Source organism: Typopeltis vanoorti, chromosome 21 (assembly GCF_054136105.1).
Source record: "Typopeltis vanoorti isolate ZY-2024b chromosome 21, IOZ_Tvanoo_1.0, whole genome shotgun sequence".
Classification (NCBI taxonomy): Eukaryota; Metazoa; Arthropoda; class Arachnida; order Uropygi; family Thelyphonidae; genus Typopeltis; species Typopeltis vanoorti.
The window spans coordinates 37,111,941-37,125,932 of record NC_143569.1 but is presented as its reverse complement, the minus strand read 5'-3'; the positions used below and the strand labels follow the sequence as shown (position 1 = coordinate 37,125,932).

The 13,992-nt window shown below is 35.0% G+C and overlaps 1 protein-coding gene across 2 annotated transcripts in view; it reads left to right on the top strand.

Annotated features, from left to right (window-relative positions):
* LOC150094746 (fibronectin type-III domain-containing protein 3A-like) overlaps window positions 1-13,992 on the top strand; it is a 379,873-nt gene that overhangs the window by 347,771 nt on the left and 18,110 nt on the right. For both annotated transcript variants that reach the window (XM_090411064.1, XM_090411062.1), the window contains exons 22-23: window positions 3,217-3,476; window positions 12,212-12,412. In XM_090411064.1, coding sequence (XP_090267190.1) covers window positions 3,217-3,476; window positions 12,212-12,412 — 461 coding nt within the window. The remainder of the gene's footprint in view (window positions 1-3,216; window positions 3,477-12,211; window positions 12,413-13,992) is intronic.

The window sequence follows — 13,992 nt, the reverse complement described above, 5'->3', positions numbered from 1 at the left end:
AAGAATGACACTTGTGTACCTGAGTATTAGTTGAAAATCATGAAAAAGATTTATCACTATCATATGCAGTATGTGACAAGAGAGAGAGAGAATTAATTATTGATAATCTTTTTCTTATCACAAAAGACAAAGCCTTACAGTGGAGGCTCACTTAATTGGCACTTTTTAAGCCAAATCCAATCAAAGGAGGCCTTAGACATATTATGAGCAACCCCTTGCATTTCTCCAAACTTTTCTGACATTTGTCCAAATGTGGGTTATGTGAAAAGAAGGTTTCCTGTTGATTGGCAGTGGTAAAATCCATACTAATAATCATTCATTAGGTGAGAGGATTAGATTTGTTACCTTTCTTAGGAAATGGTTACATGTGGGCTAATTTCAAAGCCGCATGATAAATACAAATGGAATAGAATAGTGTGCATAAAAGAAGGAAGAAACTCCAAAACAAACCTTCAGAAGTTAGTCCAGAAAAGTCAGGCTAAATACTTTCCTTAGAATGACTGTGTCCCTCTTTGGCAAATTAATGCAGCCATACTTTTTGTGAAGTAGGGGAATGTTCCTTAGCTGATGCTGATTCTGAAGATCTGTAGCAAATACTATGCAGTTCAGTTGTCTTCTTTCATTTAATACCATGTGAAGGAATATCTGGAGCAAGGTCCACCAGTCCTGACTTGTCATACAGATGTAGTTTGTGTTCTACAAGGCAGATGTTAATGCATCTACCAGTCTGTCCCAAGTTAATCCTTTCTCGTAAGAATCAGCTTCACCCTCTTGCACATCCTGAAGTATATGAAGTTCATTGTGCCTACACCTTAACCTACTTTGGCCAGAATTATCAGAATTTTGGAGAACGTTGTATATAACTTATAAGGAATGCAGAAAACAGAGTTTATGTCAAATGACCAATCCTTACCTCGTGGTATGCCCTGTCATTAGGTATCCACCTGGATACTACTGAAGAGTAAGGATGAATAGGAAATTTGGCACTTAGCCAGCCAAATTATATTCTGTATTATTATTATACAATATAATTTGAGCCTTACACACTGAGTCAAATCTTCATCTGAATCGTCAAATTTATCCTGTATCTTGTTTTAGGGAATTGACAACGTAGAGTAGATAATAACTAAAATATTTTAATTATTATTTCCTATATTTTGCCAAAGTTAAATTGGCATCTTCAGGGATTAATACACTGATATCACACATGCATGCAGGCACACTTAAGTAACAGAAATGGAACAGGAGAGATATAGGATGACCTCAAGTCTTATAATTATGCCACCTATTGGCTTTGGTTGGATGTTCTTGTCTGTTAGGCTGAATATCTGCTGATGAGGGTTTCCCATATGAGAGGCAGTTTTGATGCAACCATATATGTTTAGGTTGGGATAGTGATAAAAGCTGCAGCAGATTCAAGGAAAAGCCTCTCAAATTTAAATTTGCATCGGTGAAGTAAAGTGGCTTTTTTCCAGAAGATCGTGTGCCGGCTATCCAGGGCATGGTCTGCTAATCCTGAGCAGCCATAGTGGTGGAAACAGATGTAGTTCTGGCACTCTGATATACAGATATTGGCTGATATACAGATAAGGGTTGTTAGTGGTTTATAAGTGGCAACCAGATCGTCCTTTTTTAAGATCTTTGTCACCTTTCTTGAGATGCCATGAATATATAAGGGATTGTGATGGATTTACTGTAATATATATTTGGAATGTTGGTATGTGGTGATAGAATTCTTTTTATCTGGTGGGAGATGTAGTCATTGACCAAAAAAAGTGTTTTTATGTGGGTGAGTTCTGTGGTGAGCACAGTGTTATCTGAGCAAATTAATTATGCCTGGTGGACTAAGGTTTTTATAGTTTGGTATTGTTGGAGGAGGGGGGGGGTGATGTGACTGTTGATGGATGTATTTACCTGTGTGTGTTCTGTAGGCAGTGAAAATCAGAGATATATTTGGTTGTCTTGTAACCAGGGTGTCCAGGAAGGGCAGACTGTTGTTACTTTCTATTTTTGTTGTGAATTAAATCCTTAGACGGTTAGCTGTTCTAATGGGATAGGAAAGTGTGTAAGGTGTTCAGGCTGTGTGGCCAAATTGTGAACACATTGTCCACATAGTGTGGACAATGGTTTTAAGGAGGGAAGAATTAAGGGTATTCTTTTAGCCAAGAGTTGAGAAAGAGGAGCCCATGACTGTTTAGCCAGCGAACATTCATTAATTCCACACTCAGAAAACTGCAAGACCTCTGATACATTAGTACCCTTTTAATTCTATCAGAGTGAGACTCTCCCCCCCCCCCACACACACAACTAGCCACCATCATCAAATTTTTAGCCACTCAGATCACTGTCTTAGCTGCCTCAAGATAAACTCTAAACACATCAATCCAACTTCAGTTTACTTATCTACCCATATTAACATCTCTCTCTCTCTCTCTCTCTCTCTGCGTATGGGTAGATTTAGATGTTTGGATCTTTGCTAACACCATCTCAATTTTATTTGATATGATTCAAAATTATGTAGTATTTTACCAAATTCTAAGTAATTTGCTATGCAATAGTGTTCAATAGCTGATGGTGTGACTGATCTCACTAAAGACACCATGATGCATTTTAGTCCTTTCAATGACAACTGACTTAGCAAGTTTCAGTGCTTTGATTCTTCTCATCATTTCCATGCTTTTTATATGTTTAGTGTGGTAACAGATCACTCTACTACTTTTTCACATCATGACCTGAAAATAGAATACAAAATGGATGATATTGCTTGAGAATAGACAGAAGTCTCTTTTCTGTTATTATTAAAAGGATATAGAACATGAAGGGAACATACTACTTAAAATGATGATGCAAATAGTAAAACGAATACATGCAGTTTTTCATTATTTAATAAATATTTATATGGCTTTCTTTACATGAAAAATGTACTGCACTCTACTTAGCATAGTGTACAGTTTTACCAAAAGCAATTGCCTGATAGTAATCTACTTGTAAATTTGAACATCAACTACATGAGATATTTTGTGGAAGCATGCATTTATTATTTCTATGACTGCAAACAGGAGCACTGAAACATGTTTAGTGCTTCTTTTGTTATGTGTGTGAATATAGTATTTTAGAAATTTCATCACTCCGTAAGATGTGGATTTTTCCCTATTTGGGAATTCAATAAATAAATATCTAATTATTTGTAAACCTTCTGATATCTTAATTTTTTAGGCAATCAACAGTGCAGGAGCAGGTCCATTTAGTGAAGTCGTGTCTTGCTGTATGCCTCCCTCTATCCCAGATCCTGTGTTATCATCATCAGTGATAGTGACTCCTAGTGCCACTTCAGTACAGTTAACTTGGCAGGAACCAGACAATCATGGTGCTGAAATTCTAAACTATAATGTAGAATTGGGAGACTATTTGTATACTACAGAGGATAGCACTCCTGAAATTTGCATAGATGAGTTGATGCCAGAAACACTCTACAGGTATTAAACTTATATTTTTTAGCTGCTTTTAAAGAATATCAGTGCATAGTTTCTCTGTAACAGAATTTGAATTATTTCCATGATCAACTTAATTGCTCTGTTCTGTCCTGAGTCAAGGGTTTTTAAGCAGCTCTCGAGGACACTACCACAAATGTTGAGAGCACTTATCAAAGGTTGGATGGATTTGTGATTTCTATAGAGTTAATGGTTGTTCAGTGGTAAACTAATACCAGAAACAAAAGAGAAAAACCTAGATTCTTAGTTGGACTTCAAATTAGGGAAGTATTAAATGAAAATTTTAAAAGTTACTAAAATAGGAAACTAAAAGCTGGGAGATAGTTCAGAGATTGTCAAAGGATTTGGGGGAAGCACTGAGCTGAAAATTATAAGAACTAATTATCAACTTATAGTATACTACAGGAGAAGCCATGGTCACTGAGGATTCACTTAATTCATTCTCACATGGTCATTTTTGCATGAAAACCATAATGCAGTGAGTGATGAGCAGGGTGTAATGTTTAGCCAAGGATATTATATTAATGGTGCTATGGTACTAGGGAACATGGAATACTCTTAAGAAACCTTTCATTTTTACTTTATTAGCCTTAACATACATACTAAGTGCAGGTATGGTTTCCAAGATGGTGCATCAATATAGAGATTAAAACATTGAGTCAGTTTGAATTAAACTAGAATAAAATTAAACTGTGTTGTGATTACTCTACAGGTTTTCAAAAATAAAGCTAGCAAGAGCATTGCAGTTAAAACATTGGTTAACATGATTTTATAGCTAGAATTAGAGAAGGTGGATTCCATGTATTTTAAGCACACATTTCAAAAATGGAATTTTCTCTCTCACACTTTTTTCCCCAAAATGAAAGTTAAGAATCATGGTGCGAGATATATGTGGGGATTTTCAGAAACTAAAGTTTTTCAGGCAAAAACTAAATTGATGTTTATAATTAAATCCTCAGTATTCATTATAATTTATAATTTGCTCATATTATTTATAAAATGAATGTATTTTAATTTTCAAAGTTATTTATGTTATTGGCTGCTCACCTTCATCATGCAATATATTTGAATCTTTAGCGGCAGTGCTTCTGTCATTAACTTAAAACACACAATTTCATTCTTGCTTGTCCTTTTATCATTTTGGAATCATAAGATCTTTGAGTTTAAAACCAGCACTGTAACTTGAACGTTTCTCAATATTTCAAGCAAGAATTACCAGTAGTTTACAAGATTTGAGATACATAATGAACAATTCTTCACGAATTACTAATGATAATTGAAAGCAGAGTGTGAAATGGACAATGGTAGGCCAGTAGAGATAGAGCAGCTATGAAGACGAGCATATGATTAGTGTGATGTTAACAAAAGATCGTGTGCCTCAACGACAAAGGCAAGCTGACAATTCTTGAGTTGAAATGCTCTTCAACCAAATTGCAAAATATCTGAAACTGCCATAACAGCATTCACTATATATTTCTTAGTTTCAACACGTTCACGTTGGGGTAGTTTTTTTGCCTGTTTATTGTTCCGACAGGACTTCTCATTACCATTTGAGTACCACTTCCGTGTCGCATGGATGGCTCAACTGACACAAAGTTTCAACCCTTCAGTTGACTTTTATTGCTGCTTGTTTGCATGCCTCTTACAGGTCAGGCTGGTGAGTGGACTCTCATACACATTATACATGTTAATTTCAATTTGCCAGTAGAATTTTATTTGAGCCTAGCCTTTGTGATCTGCCTTAATGACATAATTGAAAATTTGGACAAATGTTTGAACAATAGTTTTTAGTTAGGTACTGTGTTCTGGAGGTACAACCTATGGTTTTGCTGAGTCTATACAGCATAGTTTCTTTGGGAGGGGACATGTGATTCCTTAATTGTGCCATTTTTATCCCAGTTGTCTCTAATTGCACTATATGTTTACAAATATATTACACAGACTGCAAATGTCTCTGTACTTTATTCAGTGACACAAAACTACTTGTTTTTCTTGCTTCTGCAGTATAGTGGCTATTGGAGAGGGTGTGTTATGTTTACCATGGTAAGTGAATCATTATTGCCCTGGCATGAACATGTTTAAACTTTTTTCATGTGCGAGGTATATGTGAAACTTTAATTTCTTTTTTCATAAAGTAAAATCAGGGATGCGAGTTATATTTGAGTAAATATGGTACTGTGTTATAGTAAAACTTCAGTTTAATATAAACTAAAATAATCACTCAGCATTACAGCCTTCATATCAAGGTCATCATCTAGGGCAGGCGTGGCCATCTTCATTCTATACGAGGGCCAATATATGTTGAGTGGCAGTGTCATGGGCCACACACTTTTAGACAGAACTTAAATAAACTCTGCATTTTTTCAAGGCAATAGTTATATGTATTGAATTACTATATTTGTTAAATCATTTTACTACTGAGAAAACAATATAAAATACTTGATTGATTTAAATAAGTTGTTAAAATAAACTTAATTACATATTTCTGTTTTTTTTACATTAACACAACTTAATGAGAATGCTGTGGGCGTTCATATGCGGCAGCAAGTTCATCAAAGTCGATTTTCAATGATGATGACGATATTCATAACAAATCCTGAAGGTCGTCATCAGTTAGTCGGCTAACTGATGACAAAGAAGTCGGCTTCTTTGTGAGGATTTAACTGCCCTCATAGTTGAGAAAGTGTATTCACATATATATGTGTGCTTCAAAACATAGATGCAATTCTCAAGCTGAAATCACTCAATGCAGGATATTTTTGCCTTGGTACCAGTTTCCAAAAATCAATACTTATCTCCACCCTTGACTGAAAAAAGGGGTTACTTTGAAGGTCATACAACTCCAATTGAATAGCGTCATGCTGCTCTGAAATGTCTCATTTCATTGGGTTGTTGAATAATGTCAGTTGTGGCCGCATGTCAGTCAGAAAATCGCTTACTGAATTGCTCCAAAAGTTGGTCTAACATTGGAACAGAAAACTTGAAGTCAATGTCATGGCTCTCCTACATCAACTCCTGCAGGAAGGGAAATGTAACAATTTTCCTCTGACTAGGGTGAATTTAAAAACTTTCAGTCGACTTATGAACCCATCTAGGTGTCCAACTAAATCTGAGATTGTTTGGTTACGTCCCTGTAACTTCACGTTGAGTTCATTCATGTGGTGTGTGATGTCTATTTAGAAAGGCAAGTAAGCTGTTAAAATGAGGATCACATAGTTTTGTGATTAGTTCTTTGTTTGTCTTCTCATGTTCCTCTAAAAACTGTTTTATTTGCTTTCTCAAAGCAAAAAACCGTTTTAAACAGTTCCCTTTGCTTAGTCAACGTACTTCTGTGTACAACACTAAATCGTCATATTCTGCCTCCATTTCTGTTAGTAAAGAAAGAAACTTGCAGTGTGTCAAGGCCCGATTTCAGCCCTTAATTAGATTCTCACACACACACACACACACACACACACACACACACACACACACACACACACACACACACACACACACACACACTTCGTTAGTTTTCATAACATCCTCTATCTCCAGAATTTTACCACACAAAATCTTCTGATGTATAGTGCAGTGCAGTGCAATGCAAGGCAATTGATTCCAGCCTTCCTTAGTAAGCCAACTAAGACTGTTTGAGTACCACGCATTGATTTGGCACCATCTGTCACAATAGCTGTGAGATTAATGATGTCATCAGTACCTTTTACAACCTTCATAACTGCATCATAAATGTCTTGACCTTTGGCTGTATTATGCAATGACTCTAATGCTAGTAGCTCTTCATTAATAACAAAGTCTTTGGAAACAGTTCAAATGAAAATTAGAAGTTGAGCTGTATTTGTTATGTCAGTTGATTCATCCAGAGCCAATGAGAAGTAAGCTGAATCTGTAATAACACTTTTTAATTTATTTAATATGTGAGAACCTATTTCCTCGACTCATTGTTACGGTTAGTTTTGATAGTGGGATGCTTTCATACTCCCTGGCAATTTTATCTTCCCCAAATGTATGTGCCATTTTCACAGAACAGTGTTTTACAAATTCACCATGAGGTAATATATTTTTTTGTTTTTGCTATCTCTGCGCTTGCAACAAACGATACCAAGAGTGAGCTTTTTTGTATTGATGTTGGTTTATAAAAATAGATTTCTGAGCACTAACATTTCTCTTCAAATTACGAACGATTTTAGTATGTACTTGCACAACATATTCTTGGTATTTAGCGGCATGGTGCTGTATGTAGTGGCATTTGAGGTTATATTCCCTGTGCACAGACACTTGCAAACACACAAGGCACTGTGGTTTGTTGTCGTTATTGTTTATAAGCAGAAATTCATTTTCCCATTTCTCCTGAAATGACCCGTTTTCTTCAGATCTTACATTTCTTACTCATAGACCAGGGGACACAAACCACAACAATAACACTGTTAGCTGTGAAACTGAGTCTCTGAAACTGATCACTATAACCAGAGCAGAGCCAAGTGACTTTCAGTGATGCGTTACTCTGGAGCTCATAGAAATCTCCCACTGCTACAACTCGCACAGAGAAGCAGTAGATTTTATAATTTGAGTAATCTTTTTAAAGCACTTTGGATTCCGTGTGGAGAATATAAATTGTTTCCGTCATCAGAAATAATGAATATAACTAGTATATCAATCAGAAAATCTACGGTCGAAACTAATAACCAAATTGATAACACATATAATATAGTTTATAATATAATATAACATAGTTTTTATCCTGCTGCAGGCTGCACAAAATCACGTTACGGACCGCATGCGGCCTGCGGGCCTGTTGTTGGCCATCTATGATCTAGGGTATGCACATTATACAAAGAAACAAGTTAGATTACAATCTAAATGGTATGCTAAAGTTACAGTAATTTGGTCAACCTTTAAAACTAATGGCCTGGCCTCTGGTAAAAATAAATAAATAAATAAATTACTACATCAAAGCTAGAGTCCTGTTGTTATTACTATTATCTATTTGGTTACAAATCATTCAGAGATAAGATAAGACCTTGATATGAAGGTCGAAATGTTGAATAATTATTTTAGTTTATATTAAACTGAATACTATAACACGGTAGTTGTTTCCATAATTTTTATCTCTCTTAATGATATGCAAACAGTAACAATCTGTTATTAGAATGGTTTAAAAACTGTAGTAATTTGGAATCATCTGTTATTTGATAAAGAAACGTTTACAGGCATTTTGAGTTTATATTTTGGGTGGTTTTACATGAAAAAGCTTATATATGGAGTAGCAGCAAAAATTCACAACCTTGGTATACACCATGTCCATTAGTTGATGGTATAGATAATCCTACATACAAACTTGCTAAAGAGTTGGCAAACTCTTTTTCCTTTCTATAAAAAAAAAAAAAAAAAAAGACCATATCCTAAAATATTCAGACATTTTGATTAGCTTTGATGTTACTTCACTATTTGCTAATGTACTGCTAAGACCCTTGATTTGATAAAGTCCTATTTCTATCCAGACATATACACGTACTAACTTCCTATCAACAATGTTCCTCCAAATCATTACGTTACCTGTCAATACTCCAACATTATCAGATCTCATATTTCTCCCTTCTGCGGCACTTTTTACCGTATCAATTCACTTATATCTTGGTCTTTTTCTGAGATTAGCTCTGCTAACGCATTCCTGGATGCTAACAATGTTAGTTCTTTCCTAATATCCTTGTTTTTAATATGATATTGCCATGGATACATTTGTTCATGACCCTAAGCTTTCTCAGGACTCTCATATCTGTGGTCTTTAATCTTTGGTTTTTTCCATAAGTTAAAATTGGTTTGGACACTGTCTTGTATACACCTAATTTAGTGTTTTGAGCAATTTCTCTATTATTCCATATAAATTTATTCAGTTGGCTTCCTACCATACTGGCTTTGTTGATTCTGTTGTCTATTTCCCTATTTCATTTACCATCTTCACTAAAAATTATGCCTAAGTAGCTGAAATGTTTTACTTGTTCTATAGGTTATCCATTCACAATGCAGTTGATATTTTCAATGTTTTTGTGTGTCTATTTTCCTTGTCTTTCTCTTGTTATTGCTAATTTTCATACTAAGTTTAATGCAACAGTTATTCAATTTAGTCAGGGAGTCTTGTACTAGATTTATTTAAAAGTATAACATCATCTGCATAAAGGAAAGAACTGAAATTAACATCTCCAATTTTGATATCAGGTTTAATTCTGCTTTCTTTCATAATGTGATCTGTATAGATAATGAATAACAGAGCGGATAATGTACATCCTTGTCTAGCACCAGATTTAACATCAAACCATCTTCCAACTTCAATTCTAACTGTTGTATTGCTTGATATAATGCCCCATTGATACCATACAACTGTAGTGTTTTGAATAGCTTTTCTCTTGGCACCTTGTCATATGCCTTTTCCAGATCTAGAAAACTTAAATACAGATCTTTGTTATATTCCCATGATTTCTCAACTATTTGTCTTACGCCGGCCTGGTTGGCCGAGTGGTTAGCATATCCACTCTCCAGCCAAAAGGCTGTGGGTTCAAATCCTGCTGTGAGCATGGATTTTTGTGATTGTTGGTGAAAGTACTAGTGCTGATAGACAGTAGATGGCATTGGTGTAAATGATGTGATTGGTGGAGACAGAGAGTTGTATAGTAGCAGCCCTCCCTCAATGAGTCTTGAACTCCATGGAGATGTCAAATAATAATAATCGTAATAAACTGAAAATCTGATCCTGACAACCTCTATTTGGCCTGAATCCAGCTTGTTATTCACCAAGCTTCCCTTCCACAATCTTTCTCAATTGTTTCTCAAGTATACTTGCATAAATCTTACCAGGAACATTCAGTAGAGAAATACCTCTATAATTATCACATTCAGTTTTATTTCCCTTTTATACTATGAGAGCTCTACTCCAATCATCTGGAATTCATCCCTTTGTCCAGGTCTTCTGATCTATGCAGTACAGTCACTGTAAGACTTTTATACCTCCGTACTTGAGCATTTCTGGTCGAATATCATCTACTCCAGCAACCTTTCCACATTTCAGGCTTTTGATAGTTTCTTTGAACTTCAAGTATGGATATGTATTCCTGATTGCATGCCTGTTGAGGTTTTTATCATTGTGCTGTTACTGATTGTTTCATTTAGCAATTTTTTGAAGTGTACATCAAGGATATGTTTTTCTCCAGTTTTCATGTCACCTTTATCATCTCTAATTCCTTTTACAGCATTCTTTCCTCCATTTCTGAGGTTTTTAAACAGAATATCTTGCCACCTTCTTAATACAGGCAGCCCTCGGTTTACTCCTCACTTCCATTACTGAAAAAACGGGCGTAAACCGAAGCGCCGTAAAACGTACTCAATTTTAATGGGAGGTACAATGTTATGTTCCATGCAGTCAAAAAATATGCACATGAAGTATGTGTAACATTATTATATTTAAAGCTTTGATAATACATGTATATATATTATTTTTATGGCTATTTTGTCTGGTTTTTAGGAGTGCCCCTTTTTAATGTCATTGGCTTTTTACTCGCGAATTCTTACAGCATTGCAGATGTAGTTTTAGAGAGAAATATATGTAGCATAATAGAAGAAAATTCGCACATACCTTTTCTTGGATGTTGTTGCCTGTCTTTTTTCTGCAGTGTGTATACTTCTGTTGTTATGGTGTCGAAAAGGGAGTGGGGGAGGGGGGGGGGCTTAGGTAATGTGGGAGAATTAATTTGAAACATTGCCTAATTGACATTAAAAAGGGGCACTCGTAAACAAAAGCAGGCAAATAGCCATAAAAATAATCGTTTTTAAGAGGAGTAACATGGGAGTTTTCTCAGAAAAAATACCTACATACATATATATTTGTTAAAATAAAATTATTAATAACGAAAACAAAACAAAATTATATACAAAAAATATGAAACTTTGAAAAGATATTACATATTTCTATGTTGAAGTTACTGGTTTCGGATCACCTGCATTTTTTTTGAAAAGGGGGGGGGGCTTGTTTAACTGGGTGACTCTCCCAGCTGGCATGAAATTCTGTCATGTTGTACCATCATTTTACATTGTGGTTTAGCCAGTAAAAATACAATTTGGTTGGCTAAATTGCAAATTGCCAGCCTATCCTCAGTCATTCAGTATCCAGATAGATACCTAAAAGAGTACACCATGAAAAGATGAGGATTGGATATTAGGTCAGAAGCCCTGGTCAGTTCTCTGCATTCCTTTAAATGCTATGTGGAGGTCTCCTGTCAGTCATCCAACTTTGACCCTTAAGCATCCCAACTCAGATGCTTCAACGAAAATTCATCAGATGGAAAAAAATGGATTATGACCAGGACAGGATGATGAAGGTAAAATATTAAGAATCTGAAATTTTAACGGTCGCCACGGGGAATGTAAGGAGTATGAAGGAAATGGAATTAGTAAAACTCCTAAAAAAATAAAAATATTAATATAGCTGTGATAACAAACATAAAGCATAAAACATGATCAAAGGAATGAAACTTTATAATTGTCCACTATTATTTTTGCAAATTTGAAAGTTACCTTAATTGTTTTATTATATTTCAAATTAACATTATACTTTTAGTTTCAAGTTCAAAAAAATAAAACATTTATCTAAAAATATATTTGATTTCCTAAAATACATGAGCTATGATAATAATTCAGTTCAGAAAAAATAGTTTTGTTTTTGTTTCTAGGGTACGTATTCAAGCCACTAACAGTGTTGGTGAAGGTCCATTTAGTCAGTGTGTTAAACTGACAACTTTAAGGCTACCTCCTATTCCTCCAGTATTGGAGTGCTTATCAGTAAGTCATAACAGTCTCAAGCTAAGGTGGGGAGAAGGTCGGAATCCAGAATTTATATACTTTACTTTAGAGATGGCCAATAGGAATGGCAGGTATGTATGTTATCTCTTTAATGCCAAGATTGTACTAAAGGTAATGAGCTTAGTCTGATTGTACATTTGATTGTTTTGAGCTGAATAATATAAAATATTAAATACATAATGCGGTGTTTAGTATTGGTATGTAGTGATAGCATTATCATTTGTTCACTGTGCAATGAAAGAAGTCTCTGACATGCATGCAATATCCCCACAATTGACTATGGCAGAATAGCTGCAACTGACATAATTTTCTCAATACACCTTGATTGAACTCTGAAAGACAGCAGTTCAGCTTCATAGCAATGGGTAAAACATTTTTAAAAATGAAAGCCAATCATCTTTATGCTGGTTGAATCATTCAGAAGTGCTTCACTTATTAATGAAGACTAGCAGATGATGGTGAAAGAAATCATAACCCATCCTAACATAAGGCACCATATCATGCAGGAGATTATCACCTTGGGTTATCAGCAAATGTGTTTCTATTAAATATCCCACATAGATATGCACAAAAGGACATTGATGGATATGTCATCAGTTTGATTCACTGACATGCCTCTAAGGGTGATTTCCTGTTAAACATTGCTACTGATGCTAAACTTGTTCCACCATGTTGCTTCTGAAACCAAGTGACAGAGCATGAAATGAAATAATGTCAGTTCTTTAAACAAAAAGGCCACAACAATACATACCATAATCTGGTGAGATATTAAGGGAATAAATAGATCAAGCTGTGCTGATGGTTCCTCTTTTCTGCAGAAGGATGTATACAGATTTTTTATTTTTTTGCAGGAAAAAAAAAACATCAGCAGCACAGCTTTCTACATTCAGATACTCAGTTTGCACATTTCTTGTAAAGCATTCAATGAAGATATCATCCTTCTGTGGTCGTACACTTCAACATAAAGTGGTCTTGCATGAAATGGTCCAAGATGCTTTACATTACTGATTGTATAGTTGTGGAACAAACTACTATTGCTGTGTTTAAGTTGTTGTAATGTTGAGCATAAATATATGAATTATTGTTTTATACCGACCTGGTTGACTGAGTGGAGAGCATCCGTTCTCTAACCAATAGGCTATGGATTCAAATTCCACTCAGAGTTTGAGTGTTTGTGAATGCTTTCATCAGATGGTAGATGGTTTTTGTGGGCTGATGTAGGACCATTGCCCTGTTTGTTGTAGGGCAAAAGTGGTAAGAAAGAGTTCCATTTTTATTCTCTAGAACCAGTTTAAGTTTACTACTCTTGCGGGAGATTCACATTTAAAAATAATAATAAATTAAAAAAAAAACATATCTTGATTTACTGTAAAATATTCTTTGATATGATCGTCATGCTATGCTTAAATCCAGTTATCATCATGGTCTAAGTAGTTATCATGGCTGCTGGCAGATGTAAGATTATTAATACTCTCGCATCTAAACAGTTACATGAACTACTTACATTCAGTATCTAATTGTGTACAATAGTTGTTAAGACATCTCTGTGCTAAGAAAAATTAGTGAACACAGAACAAAAGAGATTGGAATTATTTGCATGATAAGTTTGCTTATGTTATTATTGTACTTTTGTAACAACTTATGTTACAAA